This window comes from Rhinolophus sinicus, linkage group LG10 (genome assembly GCF_036562045.2).
Source record: "Rhinolophus sinicus isolate RSC01 linkage group LG10, ASM3656204v1, whole genome shotgun sequence".
Classification (NCBI taxonomy): Eukaryota; Metazoa; Chordata; class Mammalia; order Chiroptera; family Rhinolophidae; genus Rhinolophus; species Rhinolophus sinicus.
Genome location: NC_133759.1, coordinates 106,904,591 through 106,921,625, shown reverse-complemented (window position 1 = coordinate 106,921,625; position 17,035 = coordinate 106,904,591). Strand labels below are relative to the sequence as shown.

At 42.3% G+C, this 17,035-nt stretch overlaps 1 protein-coding gene and 1 long non-coding RNA gene across 6 annotated transcripts in view; one reads left to right on the top strand and one right to left on the bottom strand.

The window, feature by feature from the left end:
* Nucleotides 1-17,035, bottom strand: part of SIMC1 (SUMO interacting motifs containing 1) — a 46,225-nt gene that overhangs the window by 14,144 nt on the left and 15,046 nt on the right. For 3 of the 4 annotated variants that reach the window (XM_019716475.2, XM_074313913.1, XM_074313912.1), the window contains 5 exons: nucleotides 14,923-16,446; nucleotides 11,937-12,169; nucleotides 11,093-11,162; nucleotides 3,861-4,015; nucleotides 720-872 (listed from right to left, as the gene is read on the bottom strand). In XM_019716475.2, the coding sequence (XP_019572034.2) occupies nucleotides 720-872; nucleotides 3,861-4,015; nucleotides 11,093-11,162; nucleotides 11,937-12,169; nucleotides 14,923-16,446 (2,135 nt within the window). The remainder of the gene's footprint in view (nucleotides 1-719; nucleotides 873-3,860; nucleotides 4,016-11,092; nucleotides 11,163-11,936; nucleotides 12,170-14,922; nucleotides 16,447-17,035) is intronic. The other variant, XM_074313914.1, reaches the window with a different exon arrangement.
* LOC141567314 (uncharacterized) overlaps nucleotides 1-17,035 on the top strand; it is a 32,809-nt gene that overhangs the window by 990 nt on the left and 14,784 nt on the right. Inside the window, exons 2-3 of one of the 2 annotated variants that reach the window (XR_012489891.1) lie at nucleotides 13,245-13,433; nucleotides 14,470-14,655. This is a non-coding gene — a long non-coding RNA (uncharacterized LOC141567314). Of the gene's footprint in view, nucleotides 1-13,244; nucleotides 14,656-17,035 lie in introns of both variants that reach the window. The other variant, XR_012489890.1, reaches the window with a different exon arrangement.

Genomic DNA, 17,035 nt, shown 5'->3' with positions numbered 1-17,035 from the left:
TTGTCTACTAAATTAGTTAAAACCCATAGGTCTTATATGAAAATCAGCTTGGTGCACCTAGATTACACTATAGCATTGCGAACTTAGGGATAAATGTCAAATATGTGGCTTTTAGCAGTATGACTGACGTGGAGTAAGGGGTGACTCATGCAAAGGTAGCTCCAGCCCCTAAAATCCTGGCATCTCTCAAAAAATGCCAGGACAACCCTCAACCCCATAAAAGAAATGCCAGGAATTTCTTTCCAGTGCAGTCTGAGGTCACGGGACCTGCCTGGTCTGAGCCATTGCTGTCATAACGTGTTGGAACGTGCAGGTTGAACTGCCATTCTAATCCCAGACTGGAGGAGACAGACACAGGTCCTTGCAGACCAGACGCTGCAGGAACACCCACTACCCATGGCTCCTTGTCTTCTGTCAGTGGCTAGCTGAAGGGGTGAGGGGCTGTAACCCTCTGTTGACTCTTGGAACCCGGAGAGGGAGGGTCGTGTCCCTCTTTTGGTTCCACTTTAGCTTTGTAAATTTGTGTGCCCTTAGTGAAGTCCTAGCCATCTAGGGGGAAAACGTCTGCTCTTGTCCTACCTTTGGAATTAGAAATTGAGCCTAATCATTCTGTTACAAGGGCTTGTTAATTTGGGGGCAACTGCTCTTAGGGAGTGGTTGTTCTCTACAACGGTAAGTCCCAACAGCCCCAGGAAAGACAGCTTCCGCCTGCCCCTTACAGCTGAGTGGTGTTCTTTGCCAGGTTAGGCTGGGGACAAGGGTGGCTACTGCTGGCCTTCAGGATTCCTGTTCGTGAAGAGGTCTGGCTCCCATTTGGGGGCTGAGTTAATCCGTCCTCAGTTACCACTTTGACCAACCACTTGATCACATCCCTGCAATGGAAAAAAGAGAAGGTTAAACGTCTGTTTGATTGTGTGGTGCTCAGAACTGCAGCCTTAACCTGGGTTCCTAGACCCCTAGGTTTCCCCAGTGGCACTCGGAGGGCCCATAGGCTGTTTTCAACATTGAAATAAGTCTAATGGAAACCATACATTTAATTGCAGTAGGGTTACAAAAGCTAATAAAAATATCAGCATTTTTCTTTCAGTTATAATTATTGAAAGGTACCTCCAAGGTCAAATAGTATTATCTGTGGCTTCCTGACCCGGAACATTCCTTGACAAGGTTGTAAGTTGGACTGCATGACCACAGAAGTCCTTGCTAGCTTTCTATGATTAGGTGTCATCGATTAATGCTAATAACCAAGGTTTAGAGTATGTACAGTAGGAACATACGCAGACGCAATAAAACTACATGAGAAGGAAAGGAAATGATACACATTCAGGATGCTGGTTACTTTGGGTGCAGGAGGGCACGAAAGTGGGCAATGGGGGATGGATGTGTGGTTAGATGTTGGTAATTGTCAAGGTCCCAGCCTTTGATTTGCGGGGTAAGTTAAGAGATGCTGATTACAAAACCAAAAGTAACCAATTAACTAAGTAAATAAGGCAAGTGAGTCATGTTTTAAGGATAATGTTTAATCTAAGTCTATGACTTTGGCAAAGGGATGTATTTTAACGGACTTAGCAGAATGAGAAAGCTGGGTCCTAAGCCCACAGTAGAGAAGAGCAATCTTATGTAAGTCTGTTTATCAACAAAGAGAGGAGAATCTTCAACGAGCTCTGCAAACCGTAGCACAAGGTTTCTCTGACGTACGAGGAGAAGGGGTACGTTAGAATAAGTATGACGGCTTGTACGCTGTTGGAGAAAATATTCGACCCCTGGGTCATCTTCCCCAGCGCTGCAGACTGCAGGCTAACTTGTGGAGCAGTAACACAGGGCTGTGGGCTGGGGCAGCAGGCATGGCTGGAAGGAGGCAAAGGCTCTGCCGCAAACCCGGCACTGAGGGAGCACACGCACGCCGAAGGCAGAGACGCTTTGCCGGCTTCCCCCAGCTGTCCTCCCAAACCTGGCTCCCGGTCCCTGTCCTTCACAGGGAGATAAGAAGGCTTCTGTGGAGAAACCATCCAGCCCAAGAGGAAAGACCTGGAGACATGGGCAAGGTCTTGTCTAAGAAATGGGCAGCCAGTTCCCCCTACAGGGAAGTTCAGAAATGACACGTCCTCCCCTGTGCTCAGACCTTCCGTCAGCTCTTGAGCCTGTCACCCTCAAACGTGGAGAGACAACCAGGGTTTACCAGACACCTATGGAAAGGCTCTAACATGAGAGAAAGTCCAAAAGAGCCCAAACTAACCCACCCCCACACCCCCAAATAAGCAACTTGGAGAAAACAGACATTATGCAGAGAGTAAACAAAAATAAAAGCTACCATTAGTCTCATCAAAGATATGAGAAGATACAGATCCGTGAAAGAAGAAAACAAGAACAGAATACTGTTAATTTTAAAAAGGAATATTTAGAGAAATAAGTAAAAGACCTCTTGGAAATTAAAAACATGATGGCAGAAATGAAAACTCGATTTTCCAGGAATGAGGGACGTGTTTCTAGACTGAAATGGCCCATTGAATGCCCAGCATAGTAGATGAATATAGACCTTCAATAAGCATACTGAGCAAGAAGAGGATTCTATAAACTTCCAGAGATAAAAATCAGGATACATAAAAAGAATCAGTAATCAAAGCTGACGACCTCTTAACAGTGATTCTGGAAGCTAGAAGACAATGGAAAATTTCCTCCAATATTCTGTAGAAAAGTTATTTCTAAGCTAAATACCTATACTCAGTTACCAATGTGTGGGGAGATAAAGAAAGATGTTTTCAGATATACAAGATCTCAAAGATTTCACTTTCCACATCTTGTTCTCTTTTTAAAACCTTATCAGTGAGGTGCAGTTCATACACCACACATTGCACACGGTTGTGTGAGTTTTGATAAATACGTGCATAATCCATGTCACCGCAACCTTAGTCGCATAACCATCCTGTACTGAAGCAAAGACAGCTGGTTTTTGCTCCATCTAGACCAGGTGACTTTTTTTCCACTGGTAAAGCACAAACTGGAGGACTTGGCTTGCATTTCATGTGACTGTCTTGAAACCCAAGAATCACACTGCACAGTGAGAGGCGCATAGCAGGACATGTAGAAATGAGAGCAGCTGATGAGATCGGCTTGAGTGGGATCCTGTCCCCCATCGCCACCCAATCCAGGGCCGATACTCACACAGCAGTTACTCTCATTATTCAAACGAGTTATTTTAAAACTTAAAACCCAATTACGCTACCCTGTGGTCTTAGAGATTCTCTGCTGAATCTCTACCTCTATACTAATTAACATGTAAACTTTACATAAAATGGCACATCTTGGCAAATGGATATGGGCACGCCAACTAAGGGGAAGAAGCTGAGCAACGCTCCAAACACAATGAAATCTATTTTTATCAAAGGTGTTAGAATAGTCAATATCCCACGTTGGCCTGTATCATTGATTCTTAACAAATACACAAGAACATATGGGAACATATAAAAACAAGTGGGAGAATTTCAATAATGCTCTGAAAAAAAGGGATGCTGGTGTACCAGCCTGGTGAGGACCATTTCCAACACAAGCAAGGGTTATAGTTCCAGGAGGATGGAGATCAATCTAAGTTTATAAAGGCCGTGGAAAGTTTTACGAGTTAAGGTTTCTCCTTGAATCTCATGATGTTCAGACAACAGTGAAAGAGACCCAAGGAAGTCGATGGCCTTGAGGGAAAAGCACACAAGCTCTGGGGCCAGCCATATGCTTGGCATTTCAGGACCGTCTAGTGTCAGTGCCGATCCTGTCACACTATCTCGTGACGAGACTCTGTCATCCACCGGATGTTCTCGGGCCCCCTTCCAGCCCCTGCCTCCTGTCCGCTCAGGGCACAGGTGGCTGGTTACCTGACGTTGTGGGGCTGCCTGTCGCAGGACAGCATGGTGCTTGCAATGGATTGCTGCAGGTGCTGTCGCTGCTTCCTCAGTACCTGCTGGAAGTCATCTTCCAGGGTCTGGACGACATAACGCAGAAACAGGAGTCGCCCAGGCAGATTTTGTCCCTGTGGGAGAAGAAATGAGAAGTGGCTATTTCCTGTCCGTCTCCTGGATGACTGAGAAGTGAGCCCCCATAAATACTAAGTCCAAAGGAAGGCCATAAGCCAACACGCGCGTCTGGGCCTAAAACGGACAGTGCAGGCAGCCTAGGTCATTACAAATGAGGGCGGATGGCAATCGTAGAGCCCGGAGGCTCCGGACTGCAGACTTACTGATTTGAAGAGGCAGCCAGAGGCCAGTCGCACTCTCTCACTAACCCTGGCTATCAGTGTCAGAATAAAGCCCAAACTGTGGCTATCAGAATAGGGACAGGAACTGGTTCCTAAGTGACCCTGCTGAGCTGCTAGATCAAGCAGCCAAGATGCCTGCCTCGCTGGTGAACTAGGAATGTGAGCTGATGCATACCTTTACTGCGTAAGCAGGGCTGCGTTGGGTTTTCTGTTACAGGTGAAATGATCCTAACTGATAAAAAGCCCAACTCACACAGGCAGAGCATGAGCTCTGGCGGCACACAGACCTTATTTCTTTGTTTTTGTTTGTTTGTTTAAGTACCTGTCACTTAGCAGGCAGGCCTGCGCAGTTTGGTGGTTTCCCTTTACTGGGAGACAAGTGCCGGGATCCAGGCCCAGGAGCTCAGGCTTTGAAACCTCAAGGAATGAGAAAGCACCAATCTGTGTCTGGGCTCTGTTGGGAACTTTTCGAACACCATCGGGTAGGCATGTTTTCTGGGAACAAACTCATGGAGCAGAGTACGGTTTGGTTGGCAGGAAAAAGAATGACCATTCTAAGGCCCTACCATTTCCTTCCCTTTTTTTGGAGGAGGTGGGGATGGGATGTGTTGCCTTCCAAATATGTCTTTTTCCCTCTAACCTTTATTAATTGATAGGAGTTTTTAAAATTCAAGTACTTGTGCTTGATTTATGATGAAAGAAAGTCTTCCAGGGACACCACTCTCCACAACCCTTTGTCCACATTCTAGCTGCTGTTTCCATGACTACTGTAGATACCCCACGTAAGTCAAACTATACAGTATTTGTCTTTTGTGATTGGCTTATTTCACGTGGGGTAATGTCCTCATCCTGCTGCCATCCATGTTGCAGTGTCAGCGGATTTCCTTCCTATTTAGAGCAGAAATAATATACCCCTGTACGTATATATCAGATTTGTCTCTGCTGTGATATGTCAATGGACACTTGGCTTGCTTCCACCTCTTGGCTGTTGTAAATAATGCTGCTAATGAACAAGGCATGCAAATACCTCTCCAAAGTCCTGCTTTCAATTCTTCTGCATTTATACCCAGAAGGGGGATTGGGATGGATCATATGGTAATTCTACGTTTCATTTTTTGAGGAACCACCATACAGTTTTCCATGGCGGTTGCACCATTTTTCAGTGTTAGCCACAGTGGATGAGGGTTCTAATTTCTCAACATCCTTGCCACTACTTATTTTCTGTTAAAAAAATTTTTTTAAAGTAGCCACCTGAGGGGTGTGAGGTAATATTTCATTGTGGTTTTGATTTGCATTTCTCTAATGGTCAGTGATGTTGAATATCTTTTCATATGCTTGTTGGCCATTTGTCTATCATCTTTGGAGAAATGTCTATTTAAGTCCTCTGCCCTTTTTAAAATCAAGTTATCTGGCTTTTGTTGTTGTTAAGTTGTAGTTCTTTATATATTCTGGATATTAACCCGTTATCAGATACATGATTTTAAAATATTCTCTCATTCTGTAGGTTGCCTTTGCACTCCTGATTGTGTCCTTTGATGCACAGAAGTTTTTAACTTTGACATAGTCCTATTTGTCTGTTTTTGCTTTTTTGTCTATTTTTGCCTGTGCCTTTAGTATCATTCTCAGAGAAATCGATGCCAAATCCAATGTCATGAAGCTTTCCCTGTTTTCTCCTAAGAGTTTTATAATTTTGGGTCTTATGTTTAGATCTTCGATCGATTTTGAGTTAATTTTTGCAATTAGTCTTACATAAAGGTCCAACTTCATTCTTCTGCATGTGTATATACAGTTTTCCCATAGCATTTGTTGAAGAGATTATCCTTTCCCCATTGGATGGTCTTGGCACCCTTGATGAACAGCATTTGACCACATTTACAAAGTTTTATTTCTGGGTTCTCTATTCTATCCTATATGTCTGTCTCTATGAGAGTACCACACTGTTTTGATTACTGTAGCTTTGTAATATGTTTTAAAATTAAGAAGTATGAGTACTCCAACTTTGTTCTTTTTCAAGATTGTTTTGGTTATTCATGGTCTTTTGAGATTACACATGAATTTTAGGATGGGTTTTTCTATTTCTGCAAAAAATGCGGTTAGGATTTTGATAGGGATTGTGTTGAATTTGTGGACTGCTTTGGGTACTTTTGACATCTTAACAATATTTACTCTTCCAATCCATGAACATTAAGGTGTCTTACCATTTATTTATGTCTTCTTTATTTTCTTTCCTCAATGTTTTGTAGTTTTCAGTGTACAAGTTGTTCATCTCCTTGGTTAGGTTTACTCTTAATGTTATTTTATTATTCTTAATGTTATTGTTAATGGAATTATTTTCTTAATTTCCTTTTCAGATCGTTCATTGTTTGTATATAGAAATACAACTGATTTTTGCATGTTCATTTTGTGTCCTGTAATTTTGATGAATTTGTTTATTAGCTCTAATAGTTTCTCTGTGTGGAATCCTTAGAGGAAAAGCTTTTAGTATTTCACCATTGAGTATGATGTTTGCTGTGGGTTTTTCATATAGGGCTCTTATCCTTATGTTCCTAGTTTGTTAAGAGATTTTATCATGAAAGGATGTTGAATCTTGTCAAATGTATTTTCTGCATTAATTAAAATGATCATGTGGTTTTTGTCCTTTATTCTGTTCGTGTGGTGTATTGTATTGACTGATTATTGTATGTTGAACCATCGTTGTATTCCCGGATAAATTCCACTTGGTCATGGTATATAATCCTTATGATATGCTGCTGAGTATTTTGCTGAGGATTTTTGCACCAATGCTCATGAGGGATATTGGTCTGTAGTTTTCTTGTAGTGTCTTTGGTTTTGATATCAGGGTGATGCTGGCTTCATAGAACAAAGATCCTTTGTATGATATCCACCTTTTAAAATCTACTGAGACTTAATTCATGATTTAACATATGGTCTATTCTAGAATATGTCCCATATGCACTAAGAAGAATGTGTATACTGTTGTTGTTGGGTAGAATATTCTATATATAACTGTTAGATCTGGTTGGTTTATTGTGTTCTCTTTTCTTATTTATCTGCTGTCTGGTTGTTCTATCCATTACTGAAGTCTCCCTTCAATTCTGTCAGTTTTTGCTTCATATTTTGATGGTCTGTCATTAGGTGCATAAGTTTATAACTGTTATATGTTCTAGCTGTACTGAAACTTTTATTAATACATAATGTCCTCCTTTGTCTCTTGTAACATTTTCTGATTTAGAGTCTATTTTATCTCATATTATTATAGTCACCTATGCTCTTTTGGTTACTATTTGCATGGAATACTTTTCTCATCCTTTTACTTTAAATCTCCTTGTGTCTTTGGATCTAAAGTGAGTTTCTTGTAGACAGCATGTCGTTGGATCATGTGTTTTTATACATTCTGCTAATCTCTGTCTTTTGATTAGAGAGTTTAATCCATTTACATTTAAAGCACTTACTGATAAGGAAGGACTTACTTCTGTTTTAATGCTGTTTTCTGAATGCCTTATATATTTTTTGTTCCCTACTTCCAGCATTACTGGCTTTTTTCTTTAGTTAATTTTATTTGTAGTGAAATGTTTAAATTCCTTTCTCATTTCCTTTTGGGTATATTCTATAGCTATTGTTTTGGTGGTTACCATGGGGACTACGTTTAATATTCTAAAGTTATAATACTCTAATTTGAATTTATACCAGGTTAACTTCAATAACATACAAAAACAAACAACATACTAACATAAAAAACTCTGCTCCTTTATAGCTCTGCCACCATCCCCTTTAGTTGTCGATATCACAAAACTACATTTTCATATATTGTGTGTCCCAAAACAAACTAATAAATCTTTTAAATGCATTAGTTATTTAAATTATGTAAAAAACAAAATGTGGAGTTACAAAGTTACAATACTAGCTTTTAGAATAATTTTTAAAAATGTACTAGTCACCTAAATCATATAGAAAACCAAATGTGGAGTTGCATACCATTGTTACAATAATAGTCACTTTTATGATTGCCCATATATATACCTTTGGCATCTTTATTCCTTCATATAGCTTCAAATTACTGTTTAGTGTTTAATTTTATCCTGCAGAATTCCCTTTAGTTCCCTTTAGCATTTCTTGCTGGGCAGTGCGAGTGGTAACGAACTCCATCAGCTTTTGTTTATCTGGGAATGTCTTTATTTCTCCCTCAATTTTGAAGGACAGTTTTCTGGATATAGAAATCTTGGTTGAGTTTTATTCTTTAGCACTTTGAATAAATTGGCTCACTGCCTTCTGGCCTCCAAACTTTGTGATGAGAAATCTGCTGATAATCTTATTGGGGAATCTTGTATGTGGTGTGCCACTTCTCTGTCGCCGCTCTCCCTAATGTTTGAAGGACAGTTTTGCCAGACATTCATTCTTGATTGACAGGTGTTTTCTTTCAGCACATTGAATACATCATCCCATTACCTTCTGACCTGTAAGGTTTCACTGAGAATCTTATACGGGCTCCCTTGTATTTGATGAGTCACTTTTTCCTTGCTGCTTTCAAGATTCAGTCTTTGACTTTTGACAATTTGATTATAATGTGTATTGGTGTGGGTCTCTTGGTTTATCCTTGTTGGAGCTGAGCTTCTTGAATTTGTGTATCCATTTCTTCCCTCAGACTTGGGACGCTTGGGGTCATTATTTCTTCAAATAAGCTCTCTGCTACTTTTTCTCTTCTCCTTCTAGGCCTCCCATACATGCATATATGGGTTACTTATGGGTCCCATAGTCCCTTAGGCTCTTTTCAGTTTTCTTCATTCTGTTTTCTTTTTGCTCCTATCTCATTGATTTCAAATGACCTTTCTTCAAGTTCACTGATTTTTTTTTCTTCCCTTTGATAAAGTCTGCTGAACCCCTCTGGTGAATTTTTTAATTCAGTTATTGTATTTTTCAGCTCTAGAATATGTTTGATACTTTCTTATAGTTTTTTGTTTAATATTCACATTTCGTTCATGCATCATTTTCCTGCTTCATTTAATTGCCGGTCTGTATTCTCTTTTACCTCTTTAAGGTAATTTTATAAAATTCTGTGTGAGGAAGTTGAGGGATCTGTGTTTCTTTAGGGTCAGTTTCTGGAGCTTTAGTTTGTTCCTTTGATTGAGCCACATTTCCCTGTTTCTTTGTATGCCTTGTAGTTTTAAGCATTTGAAAAAACAACCACCTTTGCCAGTCTTTGTCCGTTGAGTTCATGGAGGGCAAGACTTTCACCAATCAGCCTGGACAGAGGTTCTGGGACCGCTCAGACCTTTTGTAGGGATGTGTGTTCTTACGGCTTTTCTGTTTGCTTTTATCTAATTTCCTGAACGGTTTTCCTCTATTTCTTCTCAGGAGCCTGCAGTCTCTTACTCCCTTGGTACCTGCCTATGGAACTGCATATTCTCTGATATCTGACATGCTATAGTGCTAACCTCTCTTTTCAGCAGCTTCCAACTATGCCACTGTTCCCATCAGTGCTGAGTCAAGTGAGACAGAAACTATCCCTCGGGCAGCCCCCTAATAAGCCAGAACACTGGACTCGAAGTCCATTCTTTTGTTTCCATCCTGAGGAAGGCCCTGGGGCATGGGAGATTCCTTCCGAGTTGTGCTGTGCTATGCCAGGTGGGGGGAGGGGTACGGACACAAAATACCACAAGCTTTCAATGGAGTCCCTTCTTGGTTATGCATTGGCCTGGGTACTGTAGCTTCTCATCTGGTCTCTATAGTTTTCACAAAGATGTTCTGGTCCATATATTATTGTTAACATGGTGTCTCCCTGGGGGAACAAAGGCCTGGAGCTTCCTTGTCTACCATCTTGGTGATGTTTCCCAGATCATTCTTTCTTAAAGCCCTATGTTATTTCACTCCAGTCTGGACTGGTTGCTCTCCAGGTCTACTAGTCACTGTAATCTTACTTTTCTGGAATAGATCTAGTGTTTCCTGGATCCTGTGACTCCTTCTTTTTTCATTTTTCTCCGATTCTTTTGATGCATATCTTTAAATAATCTCCTAAGAAATAGGGTGTGGGGATATTTTTCAAGTTCCTACATGTCTGGAAATGTCTTTATTCTCCCCTCACACTTGGCTAATAGTTTAGCTGAGTATAGAATTCTAAGTTGAAAATAATTTCTTCCATCCAAGTGCTTTGGGGTGAGCTGACAGAAAGCTGGAAAGTTTAGGGATCCCTAAAGGTCAGAATGCAGAAGAATTTTTTTCTGGAGTACCAACTCCACACTAGCTGCCTTCATTTATGACAGACGGTTCATTTGATTTCTTTAGACAGTGAATCCTTTGGCTTTTGGCCTGAAGGGTAGGTAACCTAGCAACTGAACTTTCTGTACTCAAGAAAGGAGAGGTGGTTGGTTCCATCTACAAACTTTCAACAAATTTACAGCCCATATCCAACTCCAATGCTCTTATATATTGTATTTCTGAGTCCAAAAGCTCTGTGCTGTAATGGGAAGATTTCCTCTCTCCTGGCTACAGCCCCTCCCAGATGTATTCTAGCCTCTGACTTTCTCTGCCTCACGTCATCAGTCATCAGTTACATTGCCTTTGATCTTCCAACCTTTATTGAGATCTATTGTCCTTCCTGTTATTTTCATTGCCATGGATTTATAACTTTCTCTACTCATTTACTATGATTTTTAATGAGATCTCGAGAGAAATAAGTGAATATATTCAGTCTTGACTTGGAAGACAGCACATACCATGTCCATAGGAATTTTTTGGTGAGAATGAGAGTATAAGAAGGGAATAATGGCAAAGACTTTACTACCAGATTTGCTATTACTTTTGTTTCTAGTTAAAACTTCCTCTGCAAAAGATACACCCTCACAATTGTTATATTACCTCCTCTTCCATGACGTAAGTGAGCAGCTTCCAGTCCCACTCCACTGTCTTGGCATTGGCTGGATGTAACCTGAAAGTCAAGTGACATCGGTTAGCATTCTGGAGACTTTAGTGGAAGAGGGGATGGGATCTAGGACAGGACAGATGCAAGAAGCCTCCCCTTACCCTCAGCTCTTGCCCACCTTTTGAGACATACAATACCACATCATCTGAGAGTAGTGGAACTTCATATTTCTTTTGCTACCCAGTATCCACTTCTCTTTTGGGAGGCATTTGTGCCCCAATTTCACCTTGAAGAAATCAAGTTTTTATTAGTCAGCCTACAAGCCTCCCTACCAGTACTGTGGCATGAAGCCTGGGAAGCACGTTGAGCCAGTCAGTCATGCTGTTCTGCCCCTCAGTTCACAGTGACTGGCTCAAAGATGGGCTCATCGCTTACATTATGCCAGTGAAAGCCTGCAAGACTCAATTTCAGAGCTCTTATGTGATTAGAAGGGAAGCGGACTGTCTCTCCCCTGAGAGTATCACAAAAGCTACAGGCTGAGAAGGCTACCATGTGGAACCTGAAAATCGAAGCAAAGCAGAGCTGAAAAATGGATCCTTGCCACTGTTTTTAAACTGAATTAAGTCACGTCTTATTCCTGGGTTCCTCGGAACATGGGTCATTAAGTTCTCTTTTACTAGCTTTTAGAGGCAGTTTGGATTGGATTTCCTGTCCCTTGCAACCCACATAACACTGGTGCACTAAGTCACCCTCTCTAACGGTTAGCTGAATGAAGCTTAGGGAAGAGAAAGCTGTGCCCAAACCAGGTGCCCTAGGTGTGCCGACAGGTAAGGCTCATACTGTTGAATTTTCATGAGAAGCATGTAGGCCTCCTTTAGGACGTCCACGGCCTCAGAGTCACTGAGCAGGATTTTCTGGATGATGTGAGATACAATTTCTCTGGGTGGGTAATGCTCGGGTGACACAAAGTCCATCAAAAACTGTACAGTCCCCAGGGGAAAATTTTCTTCGATAGTGTTTGTTACCATTCTTAGTCTTCGATGAGGGATGGGTTCTAATTTTTGACCCTTGCTCTGTAGAGATAAAAAAGAAAGAAATCAGGATGGGTTTCTACAGACAAAAACAAGAGGTTCTGGAACAGGTTGAAGACAGCATAGTTTTCCACGCATTTGAAATACACATTTTTTTTAAAAAGAGACTGGAAAGGCTTATCTAAAAAACTTTTAGTGACATGGGGAAATACTTATATTAAATTAAAAAAAGAAGCATTCAAAGTTCTACATATAACATGATTTCATCTGTGTTAAAATATAGCACAGAAAGAAAAATTCAAGAGGCAAGAGCTAGCCTTTAGATTTTGGAGTGAGGCTGATAAGATATTTAGGGGTATTCATAAGAGTACATCAGATACTGAAATAAAAATGTTTTAAATATGTTTTATCGTTAGGAGAAGAATCCCATTTGGTTGATGTGGTTTTCTTTTTGAATCAACAGTAAATATTAAGTTGATTTTTGTCCTCCACAAAAGTATGTATATGAAGTCTGGGACAAAATATGTGACAAGTGGCTTTCTGTTACCTGGGTGGTAGAATGATGATTTATATTTTTCCTCCATATGTTTTTTTGTATTTTTCAGTTTTTCTATAATATACATGTATTACTTTCATAATCAGAAGAAAAACAAACATTAAAAAGTTGGTTTGATGTAGGAGTATAACAATTATAAAACAATAATTTTTGAACGTTTAACTTACCCTCAAGTCTCATGACAAATCCTAAGAAATACATACTATTACCGTGCCTGACTTATAGATGAGGACACTGAGATTTAGAAAGGAAGCATTTGTCATGCAGCAAATGTCAGAAGCTCACATATGTCAGTGGCATCCCTCCAGAGCTATCCTGTAAACGCGTACTCTCTAGAAACACCAACAATAATACATACATTTTTGTTACAAATCTCAATGAAAAAATTTTAAATGTGTATGTATGAAAAGGCAACCGGGAAGGAAATACACCAAATTATTATTAATAATAAATGCTGACTGATAGCATCATGGGTAACTATTTTTTATATTTTAAAATGTTTTATATTAAGCAAGCATTATTTTTGAAGTCTGAGAATAAGTATTAATTTTACAATACCAGCCAAACGAAGACTTGACAGCTTATATGTAACAATAAAACAGCGACGGCTGGATTTGCCCTTTCCGGAAGTCTCCTGGAGCACAGACGCCCCGTCAGCTCTCCTTACGTCTCAAATCACCTGAGGGAGACCCCTGACCTTGCTGATGAGACCAGTGCTGCAAAGTGGCGGGTGGTGAAGAGTGAGAGAAGGTAAGAACAAAAACCTTGCTTTGGTGACTGTTTCATATGTGATGCATTTCACAGGCTTGAATCTGTACTATTCGTTTCCTGCCTACAAATGGGGACATCTACAAACAGATAAAGTTTATGTTTTGATGCCTGTAACCTTAAAGGGAACAAATATTTATAGAGTACTTTTATGAGCCCTGAAGGTGGCTGTGTGCCTTATGTTTACCTTTAAGTGAAACGACTATGTGATGTGGGCATTATGACTTATTTTAGAGCCAAACAAAAAGAGTCTGAGGAGTTAAGGCCAATGGCTGGTAAGTGGCAGTGTGGGGACTGGCTGAGAAGTTCTGGGGGAAGGTGACCGAGTGAAGAAGTACTTGGTAAAGGCCCCGAAGAAATCGGGGGAGAGACAGAAAAGATGTCCAGGTGTATTCTAGACAGCTGAAGTAGGACGGTGAGAAACAGGTGAAGAAGAAAAACCCACTTTGTGTAGCCTTAACTGCACCTTACAGTATGTGTACAGAGAAGGGGACCCGGGCTCCCCACCTGCACCTCCTGACGCCTCCTCTAGGCGCGAAGCACCGACAAGCCTACAGCCTTGACAAGGGCAACACAAACTCTTTCATGTCCCCCAAGCGCTCCTGAGAGTGAACGGACAGACAGATCAGCAACCTGAGACAAACCCATGGGGACAAGGGAACGGGCTAGTGGTTGGGGAGAGTCGTTCAGAAGAGGACATAACCTACTAGAAGATATAGCAACAGTTAAAAGGAGAGAGAACGATTCACTCTCCAAGGCCCACGCAGGGGGAATGCCTGACGTGCTAAGCTGGGTCACCGACGGCTCCAACAAGGAGGATACACCTTGCCATTCCTTGAGCCACTTCAAGCCAGTGTCTTCACGTCGGCCTGTGGTTACGGGTAGAGAACAGCGTCATGTTGTGGGCTTAGCCACAACTTCTTTTCTACACATCTGGTTTCGTTCTCATAGATCAACGAAGACCAATGGGAAGTAGCAATGCCACTAAAATCTTAACATTGAATTTCCTCCCCCACAGTCAGAGAAGAATCATTTTGGAGGCACTGAAGTGTCCAGAGTATGACTATTTCGTTAGATGGGAGCTGTAATAAGGGCATCACGGAGGGAAAGACACAGGAGTGAAGTGTTGGCTGAAGGCCCACAATGAGCCAGACGCTCTAACAGGCACTGCACGTCATGTTGTCTCATTGAACGATCGTGTGAGGTATGTTCTTACCTCCATTTTACAGACAGGAGAGCTATGGCGCAGAAAGGTGAAGTGCCTTCCACAGTGCCGGCACCACAGTGTGGGGCTGAAATTTGAACCCCGATCTGACTCAACACTGAATGGTTCCACAAGTCGGGGAAAGATAAAAAGGTCAAGTTTACACTGGACCTGTTTTCTCACGTGCGGACTCCTTCTAGCATACTAACCTTATGCTAGGCCTGTACAAAGGACCTCTAATCCCCAGGAGAAGACAGATTGGCTCACCTCTCTTATGTCTTTATCGGGAACTAGTGTCTGGAAGAAGAGGTGATGCACCGGAGGTCGTAAGAAGTACTTCAGTCTATGCAGGCACGGTTTGTTGTACAGACCATGGGGACCTTCTGGGGCTCGGGCGTGCACCTGGCCAGACCCGGGGATGGCAGGCTCTGACAGGGATATCTCTTTTCTGGCTGGCGTATCTGTGGCAGAGAGCCACGGAACTTTCTCTAAGGAAGTTTCCGACTGTGGAGACGGTGGGCTGGGCACGCAGCGTGGAGAGGGTGGAACTGAGACATCCATAGGAGGGTCAGGGGTCTCAGTATCATTTTGGAGAGAATCAGGCCTGTCTTGTGGTAAGAGAAGCAAGTTTCCAAGTGAGTGTGGCATATCCTCCGGCACGTGAGGCCTGTCTCCAGGTGATCGCAGCGTTTCTCTTGGTAAGTGTGGGACTTCTCTAGGTGACCGTGGTGCATCTCTTGGTGACTGTGGCGCATTTCTTGGTGGTTGTGGCATGTCTCTTGGTGGCTGAGGCACATCTCCCGATGACTGAGGCATGTCTTTTGGTGACTGAGGCACGTCTCCTGGTAACCGTGACATGTCTCCTGGTGACTGTGACATGTTTCCTGGAGCTTGTGACACGTCTTCAGCTGACTGTGACATGTCTCCCTGTGACTGTGACATGTCTTGCAAATGCGCCACATCTTGTGGATATGACACGTTTTGAGGTGGGCCTGGTACATCTTGAGGTAGGCCCAGAGGTGGGCAGAGTGAGTCTTGAGGTGGCCTTGGCGAGTACTGAGGACGCCATGATGAGTCTTGAGGTGGGTTTGGCATGTCTTGCTGAGGGCGTGGCACATCTGGAGGAGGGCATGGCACTTCTTGAGGCAGGTGAGGCAAAGCTTGTAGCGGGCACTGCACGGTTTGTGATGGGCATGACAAGGCCCGTGGTGGGCACGAGGAGGCCCGTGGTGGGCATGAGGAGGCTCGTGGTGGGCATGGCAAGGCTCGCAGTGGGCAAGGCACGTCTTGCTGTGGGCATGGCAAGGGTGCCCTTCGATTGCTGCTGCTACCATTATTGCTTGTTGGGGAGAGGCAGTGAACATCTGAAGATAGCTGTAGGCTGGCCAAGAAGCCGAGGTCACCTTTGAATGTGGTTGAGCTACAGTTTGGCTCACAGAGTGAGCTACAGTTTGGATAAACAGAGTCCCCACTGATGGATGTAGGGGGTTGGGGAGCTTCAAATATGGTTTCTTCCAAAAGGTCCAAATCCACAGGATCACTGTGAATGATTCTCCGAGCTGTGGGCCGGGAGCTTCTGTCCACCCGCCCTTCCATCACCTCTTTGCTGGAGAGGCTGGCACATGTTTGAAGACTGGTTGGCTCCTTCTGGGAAGGAGCAACAGCTTCTAGAGTCAAGTCAAGAGTGGCAATAGGTCTATTGTCATCCTCAGTCCTTGTCAGGTCAATTACACAAAGTCCATTGCGATCCTTTGCTCTCGGTCTGGTTTCTCTCGTTAAGTCAATGAAGTCCTGTGGAAGGGTTGGGAGAAGATAAAGCGTTAATAGGGAATCTCAGCTTTACCTAAGAAGACTTAAATCTTAGCTTTTAAGGACAGGCATATTTTACTTTTTCACTTCACTGACCATTTGTACATCTTGTATAACATAAACATTGTCAATTTCCACACCCTCTTAAAATATCCAGATGCCACATGCACACCACTGAGGGCATAGTGGAAAATGTTTTCAGATCCAAGGTGGACAGGGAGTGGTAGAGAAGATTTCAACCTTAAGTCATAAAGTAAAAAGCAACCTTTGTTTGGCAAAACAAATACATAGAATAACCTACAACGGGAGCTACAGAAGGGAAGCTAATATAAGAGAACCTACTATGTGCTAAGAGCACTTTGAGTGCTTTCACATATCTGTAGTTTTCAGAATGACCCTATCAGGTAAACATTGTCATCTCCACTCTATAGATGGGAAACTGGAGTTCAGGACATAGTTATTTACCTAAGGATTATACAGCTAAGTAGCAGAGACAAACATGCAAACCCAGGTCTGGTTCCTTCTTTCCCTGTTAGAGCCCAGGAATGTACAACTTCATTCAATAATATAG